Source organism: Pelodiscus sinensis, chromosome 1 (genome assembly GCF_049634645.1).
Source record: "Pelodiscus sinensis isolate JC-2024 chromosome 1, ASM4963464v1, whole genome shotgun sequence".
Classification (NCBI taxonomy): Eukaryota; Metazoa; Chordata; order Testudines; family Trionychidae; genus Pelodiscus; species Pelodiscus sinensis.
In genome coordinates this window covers 312169342-312196748 of record NC_134711.1, presented here as the reverse complement: position 1 = coordinate 312196748, position 27407 = coordinate 312169342, and the positions used below count along the sequence as shown (strand labels likewise).

The 27407-nt window shown below is 41.3% G+C and overlaps 1 protein-coding gene across 27 annotated transcripts in view; it reads right to left on the bottom strand.

Annotated features, from left to right (window-relative positions):
* Positions 1–27407, bottom strand: part of DLG2 (discs large MAGUK scaffold protein 2) — a 1555116-nt gene that overhangs the window by 434557 nt on the left and 1093152 nt on the right. For 26 of the 27 annotated variants that reach the window (XM_075919432.1, XM_075919430.1, XM_075919421.1 and 23 more), the window contains one exon: positions 10653–10822. In XM_075919432.1, coding sequence (XP_075775547.1) covers positions 10653–10822 — 170 coding nt within the window. The other variant, XM_075919439.1, reaches the window with a different exon arrangement.

Sequence of the window (27407 nt, the reverse complement as noted above, 5' to 3'; positions counted from 1 at the left end):
ATAAAATAACTAAGGGTTGCCAATCTCCACTGAATGCCTAATACTACTGAACCTACAAGTGCAAGAAAAATGAGTTTAAAAGGAAATAACTGAGGTAATAGTGCTGACATATATATGTTGACCACTATATCTGTTGCTATCTGAGGTACAGCAAGAATACCCTTTGAATCTGGCTTGGTAGATAAAAATGACAGAAGGTCTCTCTTTTTAACATATTGCTGTATTTACAAAAACAAAAAAGGCAGATATTATGGAATCAAAACTTTAAATGAAGTAGGTGGGAGCTGCATCTTAATCAAGGCTGAAAATATTGTCTTGATGCACAGTGTGGTACTGCACTTTCTTCTCACCATGGACGGGATTCTCAATAATTTTCTACAGTACGTTATGAACTCTGACCACAAGAAAACTGTAAACTACAAAACATCTTAGAAAAGGAATGCAATACTGAATGTAATTCTATACTGCCCTTCATTTTTGCAGAAATATATTGAGGAGACAGTCCTATGCCAAAAAGATCCTAAACCATCTAAGAATTATTTTTTATAATGCAAATACATCTCTAGTACATCATCAAGGTAATGTACACTAAGAGAAGCAAATAGTCCTAAAGAAACAGGGGCTACGTCTAGATTGCAAGCTTCTTTCGAAAGAAGCTTTTCCAGAAGAGATCTTCCGGAAAAACTTTTTTTTGAAAGAGTGCCTACACAGCAAGAGTGCCTACACAACGAAAAAGAGATCTGCTTTTTCAAAAGACAGCGTCCAGATTGATTGGATGCGATCTTGCATTTCAATTGTGATTACTGTGGACAGAGTGGCCACCAGGCACCTGTGCTTTTTCCTGGAGGCTTCTTCTTTTGAAAAAACACTCTCTTCCACACACGCCTTTTTCCAAAAAAGCTTTTTCAGAAAAAGGCTTCTTCCTCACAGAAAGAGGTTTACCGCTGTAGGAAAAACTCCTCCGTTCTTTTAACTTTCTGTTGAAAGAATACAATAGCAGTGTTGACGTAAGTGTAGTTTTTCCGGAAAATCTCTGCAGCGCAGACTTACCCAGGGGGAGGGATTAGAAGAGCCCTACATTATATTTAAATCTCTATGGTCTTCTATTAATTCTGAATGGAAGACCACTTAAAAGGTTCACATTAGTTTATCAGATCATCCAGAAAGAATTCTGGAAAGAACAAAATATTGAATACGCATTAATATGGAAGCCTACAGAATAAAAAAGGGTACTATTATCTAGTTAAAGAGTGGATCCATACCACATATACCATTCACAAGTAAAACAAATAAAGTACAGTGTGAAGCACATCCAAAATAACGCTGATGTGTAGACGCACCCGTATTTAGCTGAGATCTACAGAATTTTATATTGCCAGTTTTCAGATTTTTAACTCAATGTATAATCTAGAAGGAGGTATGCTCTTGAATTCTAGTTCACTAGCAAAATAAATCTCTTATTTTATCATCTTATACTTAAATTTTAAGCTATGGAGGGATCTGTCCTGTGTTTGTACAGCATCTAGGATAAGGGGGACCTGATCCATGAGTTGAAATCCTGGGCTCCCCTCCAATGACAAATAGCATCAATAGTGAATTAAAATAGAAGAGCAGAGGCTCATGTTACGAGAACTTCCAGATGGCATAATTACTTGTGGTTTACATTTTGTTTCTTATTTGCTATTTTTAATCTGCCATTTCTCTTCCTAGGTTTCCTACTCTCATCTGTTTTTCATTATTCAAACATCTTTTCTGCAGCTGTGTTATCTTCTAAACGTCTCATTTGCTACGGAAGTGAGGTCAAGAGTTTACTATGCTCCTGAAAAGTTGTTTGAAAAACAAACACAAATGTATGATTACGCATGCTATAGTTATTGAAACTAATATTTTCTGGTTTTAAATTGGCTTTCTTTCCAATATATGACAGAAGGGCTAAAGCTAACAATCAAAACCCTTGCTATATATGCTTTGACACCATCTCTATGTATTACACGGCTACCAACTGTCAGTTTAACAATGGCAGAATTCAACCATCAATAAATAAAAGATTCTCTGGGTTATCTTTTTAATCTGATTTAAAGTATCTGTAAAGAAAGGAATCAGAAAAGTGCTGGCCACTCCTCAAAGCTGCTGAATATTTCAAAACTAGCATTTACCAAACCAGCACTAAACAGCCTCTATGATGCGTCTAGACTGCAAGCCTCTTTCAAAAGAGGCTTTTTCAATAGATACGTTTGAAAAAGTCTCTTTCGAAAAAGAGCGTCTAGACTACAACCAATACTTTCAAAAAAACAAGCCGCTTTTTCGAAAGAGACCAAATAGGCAATCTGGATGCTCTCTTTCGAAAAAGCACAGTTTGAATTACATAGTACCTTTTTTCGAAAGAGCACTTTCGAAAAAAGGTGTTATTCCTCACAAAACGAGGTTTTCCACGGTCGAAAAAACTGATTTACTTTTGAAAGATTGTGGCAGCAGTCTAGATGCAGGGGAAGTTTTTTTTTTTTTTTTTTATAGGCCAATTTTTCGAAAAAACCCTGTAGTCTAGACACACCCTATGATAGCTGGTTACCCTGCAGCTGAAAAAAATCCCTTAAAATACCTTAGCTCTCCACCCAGGTCTCTACCCAGACACCCGGTTCAGATATGATGAGGATCACTAAAGACTTTATTCATCATCACAATCCCAAAGGATCAGACATGTTACCCCCTAGGTTAAAGAATATTCCAGATCTCATCCAAATACATGCTTACAGCCAATTTTTATTAACTAAACTAAAATGTATTAGAGAAGAGAGTGGGTATGTTGGTTTATAGATCTGTATCCATACAGACATGAATTTAATTCCTGAGGTTCAGATTCATAGCAGAGATGTTGAGCTTTGCAGTTGCACAGAGTTCTTGTAGAATTTAGTGCATAGGTAGGGTTGGGCAATAATTTTTTGCCGGGAGCCACTTCAGACATTTTTGAAGTGGTCCCAGGCCACACCAGAAGGGGCAGGTCCAGAACACTTCCCTGCTTCCCTACCCACAGACCCTCATTGTTCCCCCTTCTGCCCCCAGGCCAATCAGGGCTTGGGGGCAGAAGAGAGTAAAAGGCACTTATAAACGCTGTGTGCTCCTTGCAGTGCAGGGGCAGGGGCAGGGCAGAGGAAACTTTGTGCACTCCCCCCACGCACAGGCTAATTAGGGTTTGAGGATGGTCAAGTGCATGAAGTCTCCTCCAGCCCTGCCAGGAGCATGCGGCACTTCTAACTGCTGTGCGCTCCTGGCAGGGCGGGGGAAACTTTGTGCGCTTCCCCCTGCCCCCAGACCCTAATTGGCCAGAGGGGTGGGGGAGTGGCAGGGCCTCCATGGGCCGAATCAACCCACTTGGCAGGCTGAATCCAGCCCTCGGAGGCCCTTTTGCCCACCCCTGGAATACCCTAATGTCCAACCTCACATTCAGTGTGATCCATTTTAAGACTGTGATCTCAATCCTTATGACTTAGGCTTCCCCTGCATGAAATCTTAAGCAGGATCAGGACTCAACGGTCTTTCATACTATGTTCTAGCGTCCACTTGACCATACAGCCCTGGATAAACAATAGGCTTTTGACTGAATGTTCTGTTTTCTAATGTTCCAGTAATTAATTACACAAATTAACATAGGACTTTTTATTCATTAGGGCGGTAGACTATCACAGACTTCAAAGAGTCACATTGACATTATTTCACCCAAGATTTATCTAAATGTTAATACTCCCTTTTGATCTCTGAGTCAACAGCTATAGTGACAGACATGGTTAGCACACACAATCACTATTACTTCTAATGTCTAACAATAGAGTTTTGCTTTTCAAATTTCTAGCTTAACTAGCATTGAATGGCCCCAGTTACTATTTCCATACTTTAATACGATGTCTGTAGAGGCTGACTCTGGATCATTTAGCCTTCAGGATGCTTATCCCTTTGTGGTCATGTGTTATACCTGGTATAAGATTTGTTGCAATTACTTAACAGTGGTACCAACAATAGTTTTTATGGTCATATTTTAATCAGATAACGTCACATTAGGAAGTAAAGCTTTGGCAAGAACTTCTTGAAGGTTAATAGCAGTTAGTAGCCATTTGGCCTATGTGTGATCACATCACTTGAGCGAGATCATTGTGGGCACCATAGCTTAAAAGGTCCTATAGGAAAAAAATGAAAATGGTATGCTTGAACCAAACGTTCCACATTATGTATTTACATAGAGTGTAACAAGCCCTTAGTGCCCTGGTTGAAACAATGACTTGCATCTGTAGTAATAAGAGGGCCTGACAATGGAGGCCCGGTGTGAGGCCTAAGGCCTGAACAACAGTCAATGCTTTGCTTACAAAAAGCAAAGCTAAGCTGTGAGCAAAAGGCAGGTCCTGCTCAGAGAAATTTGGCAAGGACAGGGCTGCTGATATTGTAGAAACACACATACCTTGGAGGTACTGGGAACAGGCCATGCACGTAAACGTTCCAGGAGGATGGTAACAGAACATCTCACTGAAGAAACAGCTTGGTACCAGTACACTTCCCATAGATAACAGGGACATGCCGACCCAGGTTCAGCACAGGGTCAGGATGACAGCATGATGGATAGTGATGTTTTGATCAAACCGCCATGTACAAGGTAAAGGGTGATAGCTAGGTACGTCAGGGGGTGGCACCTTGATACGTAAGAAGTGATTAGTAACTTCTTTGTATCTGTGTATAAAAGTGTATCTCAGAGGGGCTGTCCTGTCCAGCCGAGGGGATAGTGGAAACTTCTGGCCACTAACTGAGTTGAGTTCATTGCCAGGGAGTACGTATGTACTAGTGTAAACTGTTGACATCTGGTCTAGACACTCAGGGTGCTAGAAACCATACGTCGTTTGACAAAAACCTGGTTCTAGTGCCTTCACACCTTGTCTGATTTGTGGTTATTGGGGACTCTCAGAAGTCTGTGGTGGTAGCTACCCTCTTGATACTACAGTATCTACTACACTATAAATTTACTCATAGGTGCGAACTGGTAGTTCCCTGGGGTTTCCCGGCTGGGGCCGCCTGCCTCTGCCAACCCAGCTTCTTTCGGGGGTTCCCCAGCCAGCGCTGCCTGGTCACCTTGTCTCTGCTGCCATCAGAAGAAAGCTGCTAAAGTGTGTAATTCATTCACCATAAAAATAATCAGTTTGTTGCAAGGTCTCATAGAAAGGTATTTTACATGTAAAGAGTGACCAAATACCATCTTAGACAAAGTCCTTACATTCATGCACATTTGTTTCCTTGATATCAATGCTATGGTGTATACAGCTTTGACACTAGTGATAGAACAGGACAGAATGTGCAAAACCACTGAAGTCCTTTAGGAGCCTAATCTCATTGACTATCAATCAGAAATAGCCCTTGTATGGATCTTGTAACAGGCTGGAGAAATTGAGAAGCAACTGGTTGCTGAGCCAGAGATCAAGGGAGAGTTCTGAAACATACCAATAGGAAATGCTCACATGCTCAGGGTTTAGCTGATCACCATATTTGGGGTAAGGAAGGAATTTTCCTCCAGGGTAGATTGGCAGAGGCCCTGGAGGTTTTTCGCCTTCCTCTGTAGCATGGGGTACAGATCACAGCTGGAGGATTCTCTGCATCTTGGGGCCTTCAAACTATTTGAAGGCTTCAATATCTGAGATCCAGGTGAGAGGATGATTCTAGGAGGGGGTGGGTGAGATTCTGTGGCCTGCATTGTGCAGGGGGTCAGACTAGATGATCATAATGGCCCCTTCTGACCTTAAAGTCTATGAGTCTATGAAATGCACTTGCACAGAACTTCATAAATAAATGGTCTTTGTTTCCAATGAGACTACATTAGTAAACTTGTGTATTTGATTTATGTATTAGGGACAATTTCCAAACATGATAAAAAAAGATTCTGTAATGGCCGGGCTATCTAACCAATATTTTCAAAAAGGACTGTGGCAAACTTCTGAATGCACACAGAGTTTTATATCACTTCATATGTCCAAATTTTCCAACACGTCCAAGACAACTAAATCATGTTAAATACATGATAAAAGGTTTTCAAAGTATACCTTACTTATAGTGTTCAACTCAAGTACCTCGGTAAAGTTTAAGAAAGAGAAGGTTCAAGAGTGATCTGACATGATCTGTAAATATCTACATGAGAAACAAATATTGGATTTCAGACTCATCAATTTAGCAGATAAACATATCCAGGTTGAACCTCCCAAAATCCGGGACTTTCTGGTCCAGTAACACCCATGGTTCAGCAGAGCTAAGGATGTTGCTAAACCAAAGAGCTTCCTCTTGGGAGTGGGAGGCACCTGATAGAATGCAGGGCCCAGGGAGCGCAGGCTGGGCCAGGCAGCAGCTGAGAACTCCTACCCTGGCTGGGGAACCCCTGGTACCAACAGGACCAAGTGGTGGCCAGGAGCCCTCGTCCCAGTCGGAAACCCCCTTGGCATCAGCGGGGCCAGGTGACAGCCAGGAAGCTCCCAGCCCAGCTGGGGGAAACACAACGTCACTGGGGCCAGGCAGGTGAGGAGTCTCGACCCCAGTTCAGGAACCCCCAGCTGCAGTGGGGCTGCTGGTGGTGGACTTCCCAGCCAGTGAACCCCAGGAAACTCCCAGTAGCAGTGGGGTTTGGGTGACTGGGGAGCCTCAGCCAGGGAATACCCAAGCTGAAGTGAGGCTGGTGGAGGAGGGTGGCCCTGTCCAGGAAACTCCAGGGAATTCCCAGTGGCAGCAGGGCCACCCCTAGCAGCTGAGCAGGGTGACAAGGAACACCCTGTGGCAGTGGGGACAGCAGCAGCCAGGCGGTCCCAGACAGGAACCCTAGGGGACTCTGCGGAGTATGCAGACAGCAGGGTGGGAAGCCCTAACCAGACCAGATTTAGCAGAGCATGCTGCAGGGCAGGGAGAGAAGCCTGAGAGCAGGGCAGCCAGCAGGAGAGGACTGACCTCCCTTGGTCCAGCAGAATCCCTGGTTTGGGACAGCTCAGGCCCCGAGAGTGCTGGACCAGGGAGGTCCAATCTGTAACATGATGCAATGGCTGGAAAGTTGAAGCTAATTAATAAGCAATTAACCATTGGAACAATTTAGCAAGGGTTGTGATCAATTCTCCCTCAATGGTAATTTCAAAATCAATATTGGATATTTTCCTAAAAGATTTACTCTAGGAATTACATTGGGGAGGATCTGTGCCTGGCGTTGTACAGGAGATTAGACTGGGCTTAGAATTTTGAAGCTAGGTTCACCCTTCTCTTTTACAAATAGTCAAATTGAAGAATTGCATGGCTTCTTACTATATGTGATTTGCATTCGTAACATATTTGCAATATTCCAGTTTCCATTCTGTCCTCTATATATGACACAGTAACCCACAGCTGATGTAAAATCACCAACTTATGTGCCAATCATTCCTAGTTAGATTAACTGTTGTGTAACTTTTAGATACCTCTAAAACATTTCTCCTGTTTCTTCACTTGAAAATAAATTAATGTATTTGCCTCCTGCAGATTTCCCTATTAATAGCTTTAAAACACTGACAAGAATGAGCTACTGCACATGCACATACAAGCACAGGAATTGATTATTCAGTGTAGGTGATGTTATGAAGGACGGGACTCAATTCTATTTGAAGCATTCTCAGTCCAGTAAGCAATTAAGTCAGCAGTATATTGACACAAAGAGACCCAAAAGGAGAATTTTTATACATCTTTGCTATAGTAGTTTTGGCATCAGAACAGCTGCCTTGTCTGAAAAATATTGTTTTTTCTTTGCTGAAAATAAGATAATGACTGTATATATCTTTGGTCATACTGAATAGTTCCTATGGTTTAAAGCAATGATTAGAGAAAGTAATACATACATTATTTTCAGTATGAACGGACTGACTGCAGTGCCATGGACAGAAGTTAGCACTGACGCTTACAAGCCAAGAGCCTTAGAATCTACTCCCAGCTTTGCAAATAATGTGCTGCATGGGCTCTTGAAATTTCTATGCCTTTCAATTTAGTCATCTGTATGATGTACACTAGAGAGGCACACTGCTAACTCAAAAGGTCTGTTTAATTGTTGATACAAGACTTTGAAATAATCAAATTAAAATCACAACTATATTCAAATTAATACCAATTTCTATATATTTTAACATGTATATAGATATTATTTCCCCCTCTTTTCCTTCTGTCTCCTCCCTCTGTAATACATAAGAAAGCACATAAGAACATCACTTGCAGCTTAAACTATAATTCAAAGGCATCTGATTATTTACTTTAATTTTTCCAACCTGGTTTCAGTTAACTTACTTTTAGTAATGCTAACATGGAAATTTAACAGATACTTCATTAAAGAATAAAATTTAATAGCTACAGTATATGTCTGCAGTAACATTCATATTAATAAATTACAATTATCAAATCAATATTTGAAATACTAAGAGGTAAAAAGTTCTTCGTTTGCTGTAAAAGCTTTTTTATATTAACTGTTCTGTAACAATTTTGTTTCGCTATTGTTTAAAGCACACAGCCAAAATGAAAATCTTGCAAGAATTTTATTAATGAAGGGCTAACATCTCATTTCCATTTTTACAATACAGCCACTAGTAAGTCAAGTTAAATTATTTCTTGCTGTATCAACAAAAAGCTTAACAGATATTCTTAGGTTTTTTAGCCTTAGGTTACTCAAAATAATAGTTGCACTGCATATTTGTTTAATTTCAAAATCTTTAAAACACTGCCTCTTGCACTGTTCCAATTTAACATTTACACAGAAAGTCTCCCAGCATAGACGGGTTTTGTATTATAATGTTCTGGATTCTTAGGGATAAATCTTTCCCTCGGATGCACATTTACATGTACCTTGGTGTTTGGCAATGATAGGTGATGAATCATATTGCACTGAAGCCAAAGTATCAAATATTTGTGGTACTCCTAAAATAGAGAGATACTTACAATATGTAGGACTTTGTGCCATTCTCAGAGAATATTACAAAATATCTCAGTAAACAAATAATATCCAATAATAGTGTCATACCAGCTTCCAGAAACATGGGCTCTTTAAAGATGAGATGAGACTTTAATGAAAGCCAGTGAAAAATCATTTTATTTACAAACTATTGAATGAGTATACTAGACTTTGTTTCACCTGACTCATTCATTATTATTAAAGACATCCATATAAAGAAACAATCTTTGAGCCATAAGGAATGATGGAAAATCTCCTCTGAAATGAGTGGAGCTATCCCAGAGGAGAATTAAGCCCTTTATTGATAGGGGGCATGTCTAGATTACATCCCTCTGTCATCAGAGGGATGTAAATTAGACATACCGACATTCCAAATGAGGCGGGGATTTAAATCCCCCGTGCTTCATTTGTATAAAAATGGCAGCCTCGTTTTGCCGAGTCTGCAGTTTGTCAGCAAAAAGTGGCTGTCAAGATTGGAATCGGGTGACAAAGAAAGCCTTTGTCGCCCAATCCTGTAAACCTCCTTGCAGGAGGCATAAGGCATCGGGTGACAAAGGCTTTCTTTGTCGCCTGATCCCCGTCTTGACAGCCACTTTTTGCCGACAAACTGCTGACTCGGCAAAACAAGGCCGCCATTTTTATTCAAATGAAGAGCGGGGGATTTAAATCCCCACTTCACTTGTAATGTCGGTATGTCTAATTTACATCCCTCTGGCGACAGAGGGATGTAATCTAGACACACCCTAAGAGTTCCTCTTAGAGCATCTGTTGCCTATTCTCCCAACTGAAAGTAACTGTTGTGTCTGCTATTGTTAGCTATGGAAAATAAATCAATTTAAAAAAAAAAAGGAGATGTTAGTTTGGAATAAACATTAGGATCAAACAGGCTCTTAAGAAATAAAGGTCTTGTTTTTTCATGCAAATATCTTTAGTAAGAGGAAAGGAAGAAAGAATACTACTAAAAGTAATACATATGAGGAGAAATGCTTCTAGGAAATATCCAGAGAACTCCTTCAGGAAGCAGGGGGTTTAGCTAGTGAAGTGGATTTAAGCCTGTGTGCAGGGAAGGTTTTATGCTACATTTCCATGGCAACTTGATAAGGAGAAAAATAGCCTATTCAAGGACAAATGCATTAGCTATCTTGCTAGTACAGTCTGTTCTCTCTTATTCTTTCAATAGAAGCTATGGGAGAGAGAAACCTAGGGGAAAATCTGGAAGAAGTAGTTTGGGGATGGTCATATAGTCTTTTGAAAGAAGGGAAACTGGATAAGACCATATCCAACTGCATCCCAAATGAAAGGCAGATGCTGAAGGAAAAGGTTTGGAAGAAGAAGGGTTGTCTGACACCTCATAGGCTGACACAGCTCACTGGCACTTTTGTTGTCCTTCCTTTGCAAGCACTGAGCTATCTCTACAATCATTACCATTTAAAACAGACCAGCTGCCCAGACTGCCTATAGACTGAACATTAGATTCCAGTGCTCTCATCAAGAGCTGTAGGGAAAACAAGCAACTGACCTTCGACAGTGGTAGTCCAAAAGCATTTCATCTCAGTGTTTGACATACTTCAGCACAGCCAAAGTCCAAAACATCAGGCTGGGGTGCCAGTTACACTATGCTGAAGAGTTTAGTCATGCAGCAATAATGAAATGTCAAAATGTGGCTTCTCTTTTACCCATTTACCTTTAGGGCCTTTGAACAATTTGATTTCTACAACTGTCTCCAGAATAGGTCTCCTTCGACGAACATACAGTCGCACAATAGAACCAGCCTCTTTTAGTGCCTCCACTGCTTTGCTATGCGAGACCTCTGACACATCAACCTCATTCACCCGCAAGATACAATCGTTGACCCTGTAAAGAAAGAAAAAAACAGATTGAGAGAGTGTCGCATTTGTTATTTTGAAATGGAGCAGAATGTGCTTCATCAGAGCTATCGTAAAATGAACACAGGTGAATTGGGATGTTTTTCAGGACACAGGTTCAGTGTGCAATTTTACTGATTATCAATAGGAACACAGCACACCTAGCCCACTGAAATGACATGATTGCACCTGATTATTTACATGTATGAACTCCTGCTTCCAAGCATAAGTTCTTCGGGGAAACGACTGTCTTCTTTTCTGTTTTCATACAGTACCTAGTGCAATGGAGGACCTTGTCCATGACTAGTATTCCTAGGTGCTAATGTGACCCCCCCTCCCCCCAAAAAGAAGAATATATTTCTTCTCTGGCTCACTTTGCTGAAGATTGGCCACTTCCCAGCTCTATTTTAACAAGGAAGCCTTATTTTAATAAACTTTGTTTAAGGAAATCAGTTCTTTTACATAAACACATGGCAATCATTTTTGCTTCATTCAAATACCTCCCTTAAACTTTTCCCATTTGCAAGGCCCAACAATATCACTGAAATTAAAAAAAAGTAAACGTTGTAGTCAGGTGGCATGATTCCCCTCCAAAACGGATGGAGAAAAACCACTGTCCACACTTGGAGGGCAGAACCAGACAAGCCAGGCCAGAAGGCCCACTGCCAAGCCCAGCACCCACGACTGAGCTTTATAGTGCTGTGAATCTGGAGGAGCTGGTGGGACTGATCGATACCTGGAGGAGTCACTGAGACTGTGGCTTGCTATGTAACTTGGGGAGATGGAGGAACCCCAGGAGAGTGAGGTAAATGTGAAAGGGGTAGTAGGAAGCACCTGAGGGACACCACTCTGTTTGTGGTGCCAGAGTCTAGGTCACCATGTTTCAGTGGGATCCCCACTGGTGGAACTCTCAGGTTTCTGGGACCCATTTGGAGGTAGGTAGGCTCAGGCTCCATTACTTCCTGCTGCCAGCCCCAACCCTACAGTGGCAGCCTACGCACCTTACTCTGGATGGCCTGCATTTGCTATGTGGTCTGTCCTAGCCAGAGGGCCAGAGCCCCATAGATTGCTTGCTGCTCACCCTAAAGAGCTTGTTACTCATCCCCTGACCAAGCTAAATCTTTGCAACAATGGATCATTAACAAAAAATAAACATTAAACTTAATATCTGAGACCCACCCTTCCTCTGTCATCCCAGGTCTCAATTCAGGGCAACTACATTTGTACTCAACTCTGCTCTCTCAAGGGCATCCATTCTAGGCTCCCAGACCCTCAAACATCACCTCTCTTGGATGGAGACTTCTAACTGAGTTTTTTCAGAGGCTAGTGACACCATTCCTAGCTAATAGCCAGTGATGGACCTAACCTCCATGAATCTATCTACCTCTTTTTTGAACCCTATTAAGGTACTAGCCTTCACTACATCCTCTGGCAAAGGAGTTCCAGAGGTTGACAGTGCAATGAGTAAAGAAAAACTTCCATTTGTTTGTTTTAAATTGCTGTCTATTAATTTCATTTGGTGAGCCCTGCTTCTTATATTGTGGGTATAAGTAAATAACTTTTCCTTATTCACTTTTTCCTCACCAGTCATGATTTTATAGACCTCTATCGTATCCCCCCATTAGTCTTCTCTTTTCTAAGATAAAATTCTTTTTAGTCTCTCTTCATGTGGGACCCGTTCCAAGCCCCTAATAATTTTTGTTGCCCTTTTCTGAAACTTTTCCAATGCCAATATCTCTTTTTTGAGATGAGGTGACCACATCTGTATGCAGTATTAAATAATAGTTCACTATTTATACTGTGATATCCCTAGCAAGCCAGACAGCATTAGCATGCAAGTATATGCCCTTTTCTTTCCCTTTGCATAGTTATTAAAGGAAGCAGTGATGAATGACCACATAGGCATTTAGCAGACAAAGGCATATTTCCTAGGGCTTATCATCAAAAGATAGGGTTTCTGCATAACCTGGGGTGGGGTATATGTGCTCACCTCCCTCTAAATATATTCCAGGAAATCTACTTCACACTTACTGTTCCAAAAGTTGATGCTTGTCTCTCACATTGTTCAGTACAGTCCTTTAAGCATCCATTCTCACAGTAATACATAATCCTAGCACACGTCTACACTGGGAAATCATTTAAAAATAACTAAATTTGACGTAATTCCTGATTTTACAAAATCAAAACAGCAAGTCCCCACCACAGAGAAGCCTTGAAATTAGTCCAAAACAGGCTCACTTAATGTGGATGCACTACTTCGACTTAGAGCCCCAGGAAGCACTGGGGTGTAATTAGTTTTAATTACTCTAGGGAGTAGTTATTTCAAAACAGCGGCACCGGAGCGTTCACACTAACTGTTCAAAATATCTATTTCAAAATTAGCATTATTCCCTGAAGAAAGGAGTATAGATTTCAAAATAAGTGACCTGTTATTTTGAAATAACAGGCTTGGTAGTATGCATTCTCCATCGATAAATTTGACCTAAGGGGAGTAATTTTGAAATAACACCCTTGTGGAGTCCAGGAGCTAATGTTTAATGCAAGGGAACCTAAAGATATGTAAATTAATTCAGTATAGGTTAGTTTATAGGTGCTTTTGTGCATGCACCTTGTGCAAAATACAGCGACTGTGAGTTGCCTAGCCCCATTTTAGGTGCTGAAGATAAACAAATTACATATAAGAAACAAAACCAACTGAAATGACAGTACTCAAAGAAAACAAAGAAAGCAAATAATATGCCAGTATATTACATATTTTTATATATGAAGCTTCACTCTGAACTCACAGTATTCCTTTAAAGCAGTGTTTTTTAAACTGTGTTCCGTGGCACACCGGTGTGTCACGAGGCAGTCAAAGGTGTGCCGCAGAGATATGGTGACCATGCATCCCTTTTTTTCCGGGACAGTCCCGGATTTAAAGACACCCAGTGCTAGCACTGCGTGGCAGCAACTCCCCACCTAAGCTCAGCATGTAAGCGGCTCCCTGGGTGCTTTGCGTGGGCAGCCAAGGCCACTGCCAGTGACACACAGTGTCCAGAGGTCTGAGCTCCCATTCAGCACGCACCGCTGTCTGGCACATCACTCCCCCCACCGCGTGGCCCCTTCCCTCCTGCTGTGGGACTGCCTCCGCCGTGTGCCACCAGCCCAGCCTCCTCCATCCACAGACAACCACCATCGCTGCCAGAGGGGGAGGCGTGCTGGTTGGAACCGGTGAGCTGTTTCTGGGAGCTGTCACCAGAGTCCTGGAAGAGACCATGCAAAGCTTGGCTGGAGCGCTGCAGAGCCGCGTACGTTCGGGCTCTACCGGTGCGCTCTGTGCATGGCACTTTCTCCCTCAGCCCCTTCCCACCCCACTGGGGGAGCAGCAGTGCACAGACCCGCTCGTTCTGACATGCTCCACAAGCCAGTTCTGGGAGGGTGGGAGCTTTCTTCCCCCATCCCCCGAGCTCCTCCTAATGGGAGCCAAAACTGGTGTGGGGACTGGAATACAGCACTAAAATTAGTACCACGGGTGGCCCAGCTCCAGGCCCGGCAAGCAGTCCTTCCTTGGAAGCAGCTGTGGGGACTTCTGGGGCCTGACCACAGACTCCAGCCCCATAAACTGGAAAGCAAAAAGTAGGGGAGGGGCTTGGAGAGAATTAGGGGAAGGAGGGTGGGAGAGGAAGGGGATTGTGCTGAGGGGAGGGGGCAGGGCAGGAGAAGAAAGGGGAAGGTAACAAGGGATAGGGTGGAGGAGAGACAAATGCCAGGGGGCCAACTGGAGACAATGAGGAAAAGGGCAGAAGGAGGGAGGAGAGGTGTCAGTGGGGGTGGGACAGTGGGGGGGACAGGGTGATGCTGGGAGAGGAGAGGGGAAGGGCACCTGGGGCAAGAGGAAGCAAGGGGAGGGGGAGATTCTGGGAGAAGGGTTGAAAGGAGAGGTGGGCATGAGGAAGGTAGGGATGGAGCAAGTCATGTGAGAGGGCACAGAGGCGCATGAGAGGAATTGGGGAAGAGGGTGGTGAGGGGATGGGCATCAGGGAGAAACAAGACAAGCAGGCAGGGGCAGTGAGGGAAGGAGGAAGCTCCAGGAGGGTGCAGGGGTAAGGGAAGGTGCAGGTGCCACAGGATTCTGGGGGTGAAGTAGATGGGCAGACACCTGCAGGGGAGAGACCAGCACCAGAGGAGAGAAGATTCGGTGGGGGCCAAACTCATCCCCTATGGGTAGGAGGATGGTGGGAAAAGTTCTTAGAGAGGGTTACTTTTATTTCTGGTCATGTGCTCATCTTGACCCTGAGAGTCAGGGGCATAGTAAACAAGAAGTCTGGGGGTGTAGGTAATGTGTTCCTAACTTTGGTTCAGAAAATGTGGTCCCCATATGTAGAGAGAACAGAGTTCAAATGGCCGTCCTTAAAAGGGGCAAGCTTCCTTAATTGTTTGGTGTTCCTCAAGCTTTAAAAAGTTTAAGACACATTGCTTTAAAGCAACACATCTGTGCAGCAGGATACCCCACCACAGAGTTCCAGTGTGCTGAGAGGGAATATAAAGCCATAGGCAAAGCATCAATGAATTTTCAGGAATTATTTAGACTAATTTGGAACAAGTAGAAATTTTGTGTGCTACAAGATGGTTAAAAACCAAAGACACACTGTGTTGTCAAGTTTTTGAAGAAAAGAGTTTCAAAAGAAAACTTTTGATGATGGTTGCACCAGTTGAGTTTGATAAGACAACAGGTTAAGACTGAATATGTAAGAAAAAAAAAAACAGATGTTGCGTCCTAAACATCAGATAGTAAAAATACTACCAACAAGACAGAAAATGAAGACTAAGAGTAAAAAAAATCATCAACCACAGTATGTGAACAGTATCATAAAACTAAAGGAAGTGATTTGTAGCAGGTCTCTAATACAGTTTAAAGACGCCATACATCAATTTTTAACTGTGTATTTGTGTAATTACATAGTTTATCTCTAAGTTGTAAAGCAAAGTTTATAAAGCAATGTTGTAAAGCAATGTTTTAAAACAATGGATCTGTTAATTAAAATAAACAAAATTAATAACAGTGAATGTGTTTTCAAACTCTGGCAATTTATGGAGAGTGGATGATAAAAAAGAAACAATTAAATCACAAGTGAAATGAGCAGGGTATAGGGTAGACAAAAGAGTTGAAATCGAAACACTAACATGGAACATAGAAAAGGGTGTTCTTTTAATGTCCTTTTAAATCAAATTTTTACACAAGGTTTTCAGGGTCAATGCTTTGGATAGCTGTGTGCGCATGAGCACACAAATAGGATGGGAATTTGCTAGGATGACAAATACTTTTCATCTTCTATGATTGTGCAGCGACTAGCTCAAGGAGCCCAACCTGCTTGTGGCCTTTAAATTCTACAGTTATATAAATTTTAAATAATAATAAGCAACAGCTTAGCAAAAATTTGGTTAGTTTCAATTTGCAACAGGATGTTGATAGAATACAGGATGTTGATTTTTAAGCTCTGTTTATTCAGAGTCACAATTAATCTAGTCTCTGTGAACTGATCTCCAAACTATTCTCTCAGCCTTACTGAAATGTTCTTGTTATTCATGACCACATAGGAAACCTGGATTGCACAAAGCTAAAACCTTCTTACAGTACATGCTTTTGTGTGCCTGTGCATTTTATAGATGTGAAGGTCAAAGTGCCAGACAGAACATACAAACTGAGCCAACAAGGAATATACAGCCTAATCCAAGATAGAAACATATATATCCAGCTGAACAAAATCAAGACCAATGCTAATTCCACCACAAAAATTCAAGTTTGGAAGGAATTGTTCTAAAAGTCATTCCTTGTTATCACAATGAGCCATCAAGACAAATTTCTGAACACTATGGCTACGTCTACATTGGCCCCTTTTCCGAAAGGGGCATGCTAATTTGACAGGTCGTAATAGGGAAATCCGCGGGGGATTTAAATATCCCCCGCGGCATTTAAATAAAAATGTCCGCCGCTTTTTTCCGGCTTTTAGAAAAGCCGGAAAAGAGCGTCTACACTGGCCCCAATCCTCCGAAAAAAAGCCCTTTTCCGGAGATCTCTTATTCCTACTTTGAACTTTGAAGTAGGAATAAGAGATCTCCGGAAAAGGACTTTTTTCCGGAGGATCGGGGCCAGTGTAGACGCTCTTTTCCAGCTTTTCTAAAAGCCGGAAAAAAGCGGCGGACATTTTTATTTAAATGTCGCGGGGGATATTTAAATCCCCCACGGATTTCCCTATTACGACCTGTCAAATTAGCATGCCCCTTTCGGAAAAGGGGCCAATGTAGACGAGCCCTAAGGTTCTTGCTTTATAAACTCAGCATTTTTAAATTGTTACAATCATACTTATAAGTAGAGGAAAATAATAATCTCTTTTGTATTTCTTCAACAAACACCACTTCATAAAGTTATTAATTGTCAGACGTACTGACCTAGAAAGAAAGCACAAGGGAATTTTTTCTCTAAGCTATCCCTAATACTCTTTTACAATAATGAATTCTAGACAATATGAACTTTCAAAATATTCTTAACTTTAATTACTAAGATCTAACAATCTAATCTCATCACAGCACATGGTACAGAGTCAAGAAGCTTCTGCCAAAATTGTTCTTTTACTGATAAAGAGAAGATTTTTTTTCTTCAGTAAAAACGATGAACAATTAGAAATATTTCAGAGACTGCAGGCACTATGGCTTCATGCAGAACAATAGCAGATGGCTTTTGAAAATATGTTCTTCTCATAATTCAAAAGATAAGACGCCCCGCTGTTAAATTTCGTGAATAGAAGACAACTTTTTGGCACCAAAGTTTCCTTGAAAAAAGAATGCCCCATCTTTTCTTCCCAGACCTCAATTCAATGAAATATTTAAGTATGTGCTTAAGAACAAAGCCTTTATACACAGGAGTAATCCCATTCCTATTCAGCAAACAGTTAAACAGGTGCTCCATACTTTCATGTATTGACATCAATGATTTCAGCATGTTGCTAAGTGTTGTATTGAATTTATGGCATACATAAATTTGGCTCTGGTTCATATATATATTTTAGTCAAAGTACATTACCTGAAAAGGTATTTAGTGAATGACTTGAGCCAGAAAATGAAGCAAAATGAGTTTTTGTAATGGTGTGAAGACCAACTGCAATTTAAGTAAGGAACGTGGGGAAAGATTCAGCATCTAAGGAGAAAGTTCCACGTGAGAGTGCTAAAGTGATACAAGCAAGAGTGATGTTCAAACCACAGAAGAAATTTTATTACTGTAAGAAATGTATGATCCTAAAAGTTTATCTTTCTCTGCCTTACTCTAGAACTTCTGCCTCTCATCTTTCCAAACACAGTTCCTACAGATTTAAAGAAACAGTACATACATCCCTGAAGCAGTTGATCATGACTGACAGTTCTTTAGAAGCTGGCATGCATGAACAATTCTGTGAGGCATGTCACTGGAGAGACATGTCGCATGTCATTTTAAAGGGCCAGAATGGTGATGTAACTCAGTCTTCTAGCTTCCTGCAGTAGGTTGTGCTCACCATTCTCCTGCTGATTGTCTTGGGAATTAGTTCAGTCCAGCCAGTTCATGCACCCTTTCTGGGTGCTATCTCGCCCACCATCACCTCCACTGCAGGACTCGTGACACCTCAAGTATCACAGTGTCCCCTTCAGGATACAGTTCTCTGGCCATGCCCCACTCTGTTCTCCCTCTTCTAAGAGAGCGCCATTCTGCTCTCCAATCACTTGCCTCATCTAGCCACTGGACTCAGGGCAAACTGCAGTCCTTGTGCTAGCCACTCTCTTCAGTGGCAAGTGGGGGAAAGAGAGCCCCAGGCGCACCCCCTACTCCTGGTCTCAGTCCAGGGATGCTATAGCTGGCAGCCAAGTACTGCCCCTTCTCCAACTGAGCTGTCTCCTTTCCTAGGCCACTTCCCCACAACACCAGCACCTGCTCTGCCCTTGTGTGTCAGGGCCTTCGTCTGGCAGCCCTCAGTCTGGAGTTCCTTTGCATTCCAACAACAACAGCAACAGTTAAGAACAAGGGAGGTCTACAGCCTAGGCTGAGAGAAAAGTGGCTTTTAGCTCAAGCTGTAGAGGCTCCTACACTAAGCTTCAGGGGACCCAGGTTCAAATCTACCCAGTGATAATTACACTGGTAGTTCCCTCAGCCTAGGGATGTCAATGGATAACCAGTAAACATTACTCCTACTGGGTAATACTTACTGGTTATGGTTAACCCATGGGCACTGGAGCAGCTCCCTTCCCATGGTGTGCAGGCAGATGCGCCAGCCCACCGCCGACAGGAGATGCTCTAGCCCAGCTGCCTTGTGACAGGCCTGGCTCCAGCGCACTACAGACAGGGATAATCCAGCAGTCTCCCACTTCCTCTCCCCCCCCCCATCTAATCAGTTAACTGGTTAACCATAATGTTTAATCAGTTACCCTAATCAATCACATCCCTACCTCAGCCCTTCCTCTATGGGCTACCAAAACAGAACTGACTCCTCTGCCCTGTTTATAGCCTCTTTATATAGGGAACTGCTATGCCCTGATGGGCTGCTCCCCTCAGCCCTTCTCTGATTGGCTGCCTACCATGCTGCCACCTTAGGACTGCTTTTAAGCCTTTTCAGCCAGTGTGGGGTAGATGCCCCATCTTACTTCCCTACCTGACACTGACAACACTCTGGCCACAATGGTGACTTTGAATGATCGTTCCTAAGTTAATTTGGGATGAGTTAAGGGATGGGCACCTAGTGTGGCTCTCCTCTTTGATTTACAGACTACTCTGATGAACCAAAAGACGTAGCCCATGAGACCAGGATTAGCGCATCCCAGAGCAACCAACAATGTAAGGGGGAGTGTTATATCACAGCTCAAATGAACCTCTGCTGGGCTCTACAGACTAAGGTGCTCTTAAACAGTCACAACAGACTACAGATACTAGCATCAACACAATGCAGCACTGCAGTCTGGGTGTTGGTCAGATCTGCTTCAAACATGTAAAATTTGTATGCTTCTCACCGCAGTGCAGTCAGGGTTTAGTGGAAAGCCTTATTACGGTCTTTCTTCTCTAGTAAAAGCTTAAAAATCAATACAATATTGCTGTTATCTAAAGGGGAAATATTGTGTAAATCGCTAACTACTATACGAAACAACATATACTTCTTACCACTAAAAGTGCAGCCTTCAACACATTTCTTAATAATCATTTCCTTTACTATTTGCAATGAGATTTCTCAGTCTAAATGGATAATGACCTTGATGGTTTCATTCTTCTCATGCTCTCCAGAGCACAATTTAAAAGTAACATGCTAAAGATTGGGGACTCATTTTACTTTTTCACATTAAAAACCTACTGCATTTTTGCAAGTGCTTCTGGCAAAATATTGAGATTAACAAGACATATGAACAACTGAATGACTTAATTATTCTTAATTCTTGATTATTTTTAATTATTAATTTTCTTAAGAAACTCAAAAAGTTACAATACTTTCCTCAATTTTTTGTGAAGGGTGCATGCAGCAATAATGAGGGTGAGGTATATTAGATTCTTTCAAAATTCTGCTCTGGTACTTATACACTTTTTTATTCTGGGGGTTCTTGGTTTCAGTATGCAAATATTTATTTGTTTTTTAAATAACATAATAAAAAAACTTACTTCTCTCAAGGAAAATGAGGAAGGGATGTAACCTAAATCCCCTCTCAGCATACATCTCTGACCCACCAACTCCACTAATACAGCCCTCAAAAAACACACTCCTGCTGAAGTATATAGAAGAACAGATGATAGCTATATGCTTATACATGTTGTCCTCCTAGATACACACATGGCCCCAGTAAACATATTATCTGAAACACCAACAGAATTTACATTTGTGAGATACATGCTCCATCAAATAGAACTGATCTTCATTTACACTAAGGCCCTTTTATAGTACCTGAAAGTATGAAGTGGCCCTAAGGGCAAAAAAAAAAAAAAAAAAAAAAAAGTATCTGTATCCATGTTATAGCCATCTTTCATTGTGAGAGTAATTTAAAGGAGTTTTAATGTAAATCAGAATCAATCCCAAGCTGAGATGTTTTGGAATTCATTTACAATATTTGGGTAGATGTGTCTGCTGAAGTGAAAAAATTCCAACAGCATATCACAATATGTTCGGTGAATATCACCCAAAAAACCACTGCCCAATGGTTATACTTTTATAATGAATGTAAAGTCTCCCCATAGAAGATTTTATGGGTTACATTTGCTTGTTAAAAATTTTGCATTTGCTAATATGGACAAAATGATTCAGTAGATGACAAACTTGTATGACAAATTCACCAAAAATCTGCAATCAGATGATAAATAAGGATAGTGAGATTGATTTAAATAAATGAATAGAGATTGCTAGAACACATGATGAAATATCAGAAACCCAGATATCAGCCAGACCTAAAGAGAAGGAAATATATTAAGTAGCAAATCCAATCCAAGCTTTCCAACAACAAAAAAACAGAACAGTTTGTTTTTCCAAGACAACTGAACCATACAAGTTATAATTTGTAATCCTCAATTCCCAAAATTGTAAAATGTAAGATGAAAAAATTCCCCTACCCTCACCTTTTGTGTTATTTCTTAGATTTTTTTTAATTTGTACTGTGCCCAGCCCAGGGGGCTCAAACTCAGTGGAGACCACGAGGTGCAATTGCAGTACTACAAATCAGTAATAATCGTTCTTCTCTGAAGAGCACTCAACCTTGTCAGAATTTTCTAGAAGCTGGGGGTGCCACTTGGCAAAACATTTCTTCCCCAACTGAGCTGAATTTGCATGAAGCTTGTCAGGGAATGTAAAGGAGCGAAGAGAAGTCCTGATCACTACTCCACCTTGAAACACTTCAAATGCGGAATTGCAGATAGTGCCCCAGTACTGGTTTAGCAAGAAGGAAAGGGGGTCAACCTAGTCTTCCTACAGCTGATTGCTTTGCTTTTAGCCTATAATGTAGTCCTTCTAATCCATCATGGGACTGGCCACCGTCTAATGAGCTTCCCCTCGCGATCTTGAGTCAGACCAAAGAACTTTTGTGCAAATGGGGAGAATTGCTACACAATGAACTGGGCTCACTTTGCACTGCTGTGCTGTTCTAGTTCCCCACATCACCATAGTAGCAAGAGCTGCAAAGGAGCTCTTTGTCACTAAAAGGGCAGCAGCTGAATGGGGCTTCATAAGACGTTGGCATGAATGTATGAGAGAAGCCTAGTATTCAGGTAGAGGACAGAATTATCTTCCACTTGTAATGAGAAGCAGCCAAGACTTCAGACTGCTGGTCCCCTTGAAGGAACCATTCTTAACATTAATGGGATTTATGGGCAAACACGAAAATAGGCTCCCTATGTGTGGAATTAAAGCTATGCTTTCCTTCCAGAATATAGGCAAACCCCAATTATCCAGCTCTCTCAAGGGAGATACTGGAATTCTGACTTCAGGAAAAATTTCTGAATTTGAATAATTCACAATTTGATGCAGCTTGGATAATGTGAATTTATCCGTATACAGTTTAAACACTTCTTTGATTGAATAATCTATTATGGTGGAATCGAATTATAGAACTGGAAGGAACCTTGAGGGATTATTAAGTCTACTTCCCAACATTCATTGCAGGAACAAACACCATTCAGATCATCCCTGACAAGTGTCTTTCTAATCTGTTCTTAAGGCTGCTGAATCAGCGACTGATATAGCATGGTTATACAGCTTTCATAGGAAGTTACCAGTTTGTTGCTTATTGCTATTATTGCATTTGCTTATTAATTTTTTAATAGTATATTTGACCAAGTGTAAAAAAGTGTCAATTTATTAAAGATTCTTTATAATACTAGGAATATTCACTATGTAAACCATTCACTGGTAATAACGTAATCACAAAACATAGAAAAAGCAATTTCTATCCGAAGTAGGTGTTCCCCCCCTCAATATTTCAATCACATTCACCAGCTCCGTACAACATTTGTGACTATTTTTCTGTGTATTATTTGTAAGATGAAAATAGCAACACACTGCGCTATATAATTAGGAATGGAAAAAAAACCCTGCGGCTTCTTGACTGTGACAAGAAAATAAATTCAGAAGTGACAATGTATTCCTGTAGTTCATACAGCGCAGTGCAGGATATGTCAACGTTTCTCTTCTTTTTAGAGGTTTAAATTCAGCTGTAAAACTTCACTCTATGCATTGAATTGGCAGACAAAGCTTCAGCCTTAGAGAAATTTCTTTCAATTTGAAAATATCTTTGATCATTTTTTAAATTCTAGCCTAGCTCTGACAGCTTCTTGGAGTAAAGCGAGGGTCACACTCCTATTAACCTGCTCAACAACTCTCGGTAGATAATGTAACAAAGATTGCAAGTTAATCAAGTTTTACCTTTATATGTTTGTTTCTGTATCTATTATTGCATCTATGTGACAGTGTTTATGCACCAATTGTTTGTCTCAGGATGTCCATTATATAGGCTATGCTGACTAGTGAATCTTGCATCCAAAGATTCTACAGATTTCATAAAAGTCTGAATGTACCAAGCCCTTTCTTCCAGCCTTAACCAAAGAAGTAATCAAGTCTTTTTATGTAGTAAAAGCATCCACAGACAATGTGGGCCATTGTCTGAATCATATTACCATTTTCTCTTCCTAATAGAAACAGTCCTACAAGGCTGTGAATTTTGGCTAACCTATCAGGCCAAAGTAGCCATAACAGAATGTTTCTGTATTGTTTGCTAACAAACTAACGTATGCTGTCTGGTCTTTATGGACGACAATATATATCTCCATATAAGACTAACTTCAGTACATGAAAGAAAGGCATATTCTAATAATTATCTTAATATAGGTTGGAGTTAGGAACTCCTTCATGCTGTGATGCTGTTTCTGTCAATATCCCTGGAAAAAACCCTGGGATCTTTCTATCCTCATTTTCCTGTCTGTGAACAGAGCTTCTGAGTGATGTTTAGAAATTAACATTTGCAAACCTTCTGCCAGGTAGTGCCAGCAGCAGCCAGGGCTGGGTTCAATATCTAGGGGTCCCTTTTCATCCATCTCACACAGAACCGGCTCAAGCTCCCACCCAGTAGCCTGGGAAATTCACACAGCCCTGGGCGCTTCTGAGGGGCAATGCTTCCCCACTCGCAAGCACAGAGTCTGAGTATAGAAAAGAAACTTTTAATGAAAGATGAAGAGAAGTTACATGGCATTAGCTCGGAAAAATACCACAAACATAGTTCCTAACCCTCCATGAGTAACTGTCCCAGGTCAAATGGATTTAGCAATGTCCTTTGCCCTTCAGGCTCACTAGTCCAACAATGTAAGGGCTCTATTCCTATACCTAAACTTTCTCCATACCCCACTTCAAACACCCTACTCACAGCTCTGTCCAGTCAGTGCGGACCCTGACACATCACCCTGATGATTCCACTCATTGAGCCTGAGGCCATGCCACCTTTGTGCTGCTCCTGTGGTCTGCTTGCTCCGCCTGCTGCTGCTCCTACCAGCCACCCACCGGTCGTTCCTGTCAACTGCTCCGCTGGCTGCCTGCCACCGCTCCTACCAGCTGCCCACCAGTCATTCCTGCCAGCCATTCTGCTGGCCACCTGCTGCTGCTCCTACCAGCTTCCTACTGCTGCTCCTACCAGCTACCTGCCGGTCGCTCCCACCAACAACCTTGCTGGCTGCAATGGGTCTGGTTCCAGCTGTGCCTTCAGCTCTTAGTGATTTCAACTCTTTAGCCACCACCTAGGCTGGCAAAAGATTCTGGCTTCCACTGGACTAGCAAAAAGACTCCTGATGGAGTCTGCTTTAGGTCTATCCTTAAAACAAGGGGGAAAGAGGCAGGTTGAACCAGTCTTACAGCTAACACCTGGCAGGCATGAAGCAGGCTGGCTCAAACGCCTACCCCCCCAACTCAGTTCACTCAACTCTGGAAGGGGGAGGCTTGTTCATCTGAGACCTCTTACAATGATGGTGTCTCTCCTGCAAGTACTGGTGTCATATTTTACAATACCCACATATAGCGGTAGCATGATGTGTGACCCCACAACAACCCAAATAAGTTACAGTACATCACATTCCATTCTAACAACCCATCCTCCATCAGCCCGCTGAATTAGATTTACATAACCATACCCTGGATTTCTTCCCCATCCCAGCATGAGCTGTATTTACATATTAACAGTTACTTATCTTGCAAGGCTAAGCAATTTGAGTGAGCATACCCACCCCTAGGGCTGCTGGCTGATTGCAAGCATTAGTTCAGTCCCTGCTTACACATTTATCAAACATTCTTTGTAAAATGTTAATTGCTGTTACACCAATATAGTAAAAGGAACTTCTTCCTCTGTTCCTTTTATGGAGTTGGGATTTTAAAATCTTTTCAGGCTTCATCCTGTGAGGTAATGGGTAGAGAGGGATCTTTAGTAAAATTCTTAGTTAAAACATTATAAAAGGATTTTTTAAAGAAAAACTTAACTTTAAAATAACTATTTTTGTACTCAATTTACTCATATTTAATGCATCATTTGCACTTGTACAATTTTAAATTATTTATTTATTTCAAAAATTTAGCAAGGAATCAATCTGAATCATTTTCTAACTCATTTTGATATTCATCCTGTTAGCTGAAATCTGAAACTTTGAGTGATTAATGGTTCAAAACTACTAAGGTACATGTACAATAACTTGTCATTTGTATTACTATCCAAAGCTGCATAACATTCAGATGTTGCCTAATACAGTTTAATATGACACTAAGTATATGTTACTTATTTTGGATTATTTAAAAGGTATTCATCCTGAGCTCTTAAGTGCAGGCTACTAATATCCACTAGATTAACACAACTGAAAATTCCATACAAACCCAAGAATTTAGCCACTGATTACTGGAAGAAAATCCAACTTTCCTCCCTAAGAATTCCAGGGCCTTGTTAGAAAAAAAGGATTCTTGTTAGAAAATAACAAAATAAAAATTCCTTGCCACTCTCTCCCCTAAACATGAGCCCAGGAAAGCAGAAGTACCTTGCAACAAAAAGGATACTCCATTTCAGGCTTTAGTGGATAAAAACAGGGGCAACCATAAGGCCTTTTCAAAGAAAGTCCTGCCATCCATAACTTCCTATTTAAACCAAGGAAATATCAAAGGTTATGTCTACACTACAATGATCTATTGGAAAAAAGTACACAAATTGAGTTTTGCAATTTGTCTTACCTTTTTCCGATAGTTTTTTTGGAAGAGGCTTTTCTAAAATTTGGTCCATCTACACTCGGCCAAACTTCAGAAAAGCCTCCTCTTTCAGAAGAGCCCTTCTTCCTCGTGGGAGGAGGAAGACAGGGCTTTCCAAAGAGTGCATCTGCTCTTCTGCAAAAAAAAAAAAAGCGGAAGAGCAGATGCGTTCCCTGGACATGGCAGAGTTTTATCCCGGAAAAACCCTGTAGTGTAAACACAGCCAAAATCAGACAACTCAGCTGATTTGACAAAAAAAAAGTTTAATATACACAATTAGGTCTGAGAAATGTTATGGCTGTTACAAAGACAAACGTAGGCTTAAAATTGCCACATCAGCAATAAATTCTGCCTTTTGCTAGATGCACTAGCACAAATGTCAAATCAAAGAACTATAAAATTTATATTTGGACTCCTAAATCCTGAGGCTCCTACATCCTAAATCAAGAGTAACTTTGTTTACATCAGTGAAGTTAACCCACTGTGTAACAGGTATAAATATGAGGTGAATCAGATCTACAGATCTGCCAAACAAGAGTATGGACACTGGATTAAACATTAATTAAAGATTATGTCATGTGATGTGATCTGCAGAAATATGTCCAACCAAAATTAGCAACCCTTGACACTACACAGTTCCAATCCCAACAAGTTTACAGTTGAGAGAGTAAATACCAGCAAAGCATGAGTGTAAAAGAAATGACAACCAAGCGATATAATCAGTGTGACCACTAGCACCCAAGTTCGCCTGGTTCATGTCAGTCTAATTATAATCTATTTAAATACTTGTTTTAGATTACAAAACACTGCAAAATGTCTGTGAGCTTGTGTAATTATTTGTAGTCCATTTATTTCCCCCTCTTCTGGGATAGATGAAAATCCCTGCTTCCTTTGCAACAACTGCATGGGTAGCTCTCCCACCCATCATTTTATCTGTGAAATGAGCTGTTCCTGCTCTCCATTTCCAATCAGCTTCACTTCTCAGCGTCATTCTCTCCAGCCTTCCCCCTCTTTTCCATTTCCTCTCTCTGTTCTCTAATTCCTCCTCCTTCAGCTCTCCTATCCTGCCCTGCTATGCTCCTTCCCCCAACCTCTACCCTAGAGACAGCTCTCCCTTTGGCAGCCAGGGAAGAGAACAAGACTCTAATGCTGGGTAGGAGGAACACCTCTGTTCACAAAAAAATACCCATCACCTCTAGCCTCTGAAATCAAAAGCTAAAGGGGTGCTGTGGGCACATAGAGAAAAGAGCAGAAAAGTAGGTAGCTTTTAGTTTCAGTGGCAGGAAGGAAGTGATATAAAAGGACCAAGTAGCCATGGTAAGATGAAAAACAGGAAAAATA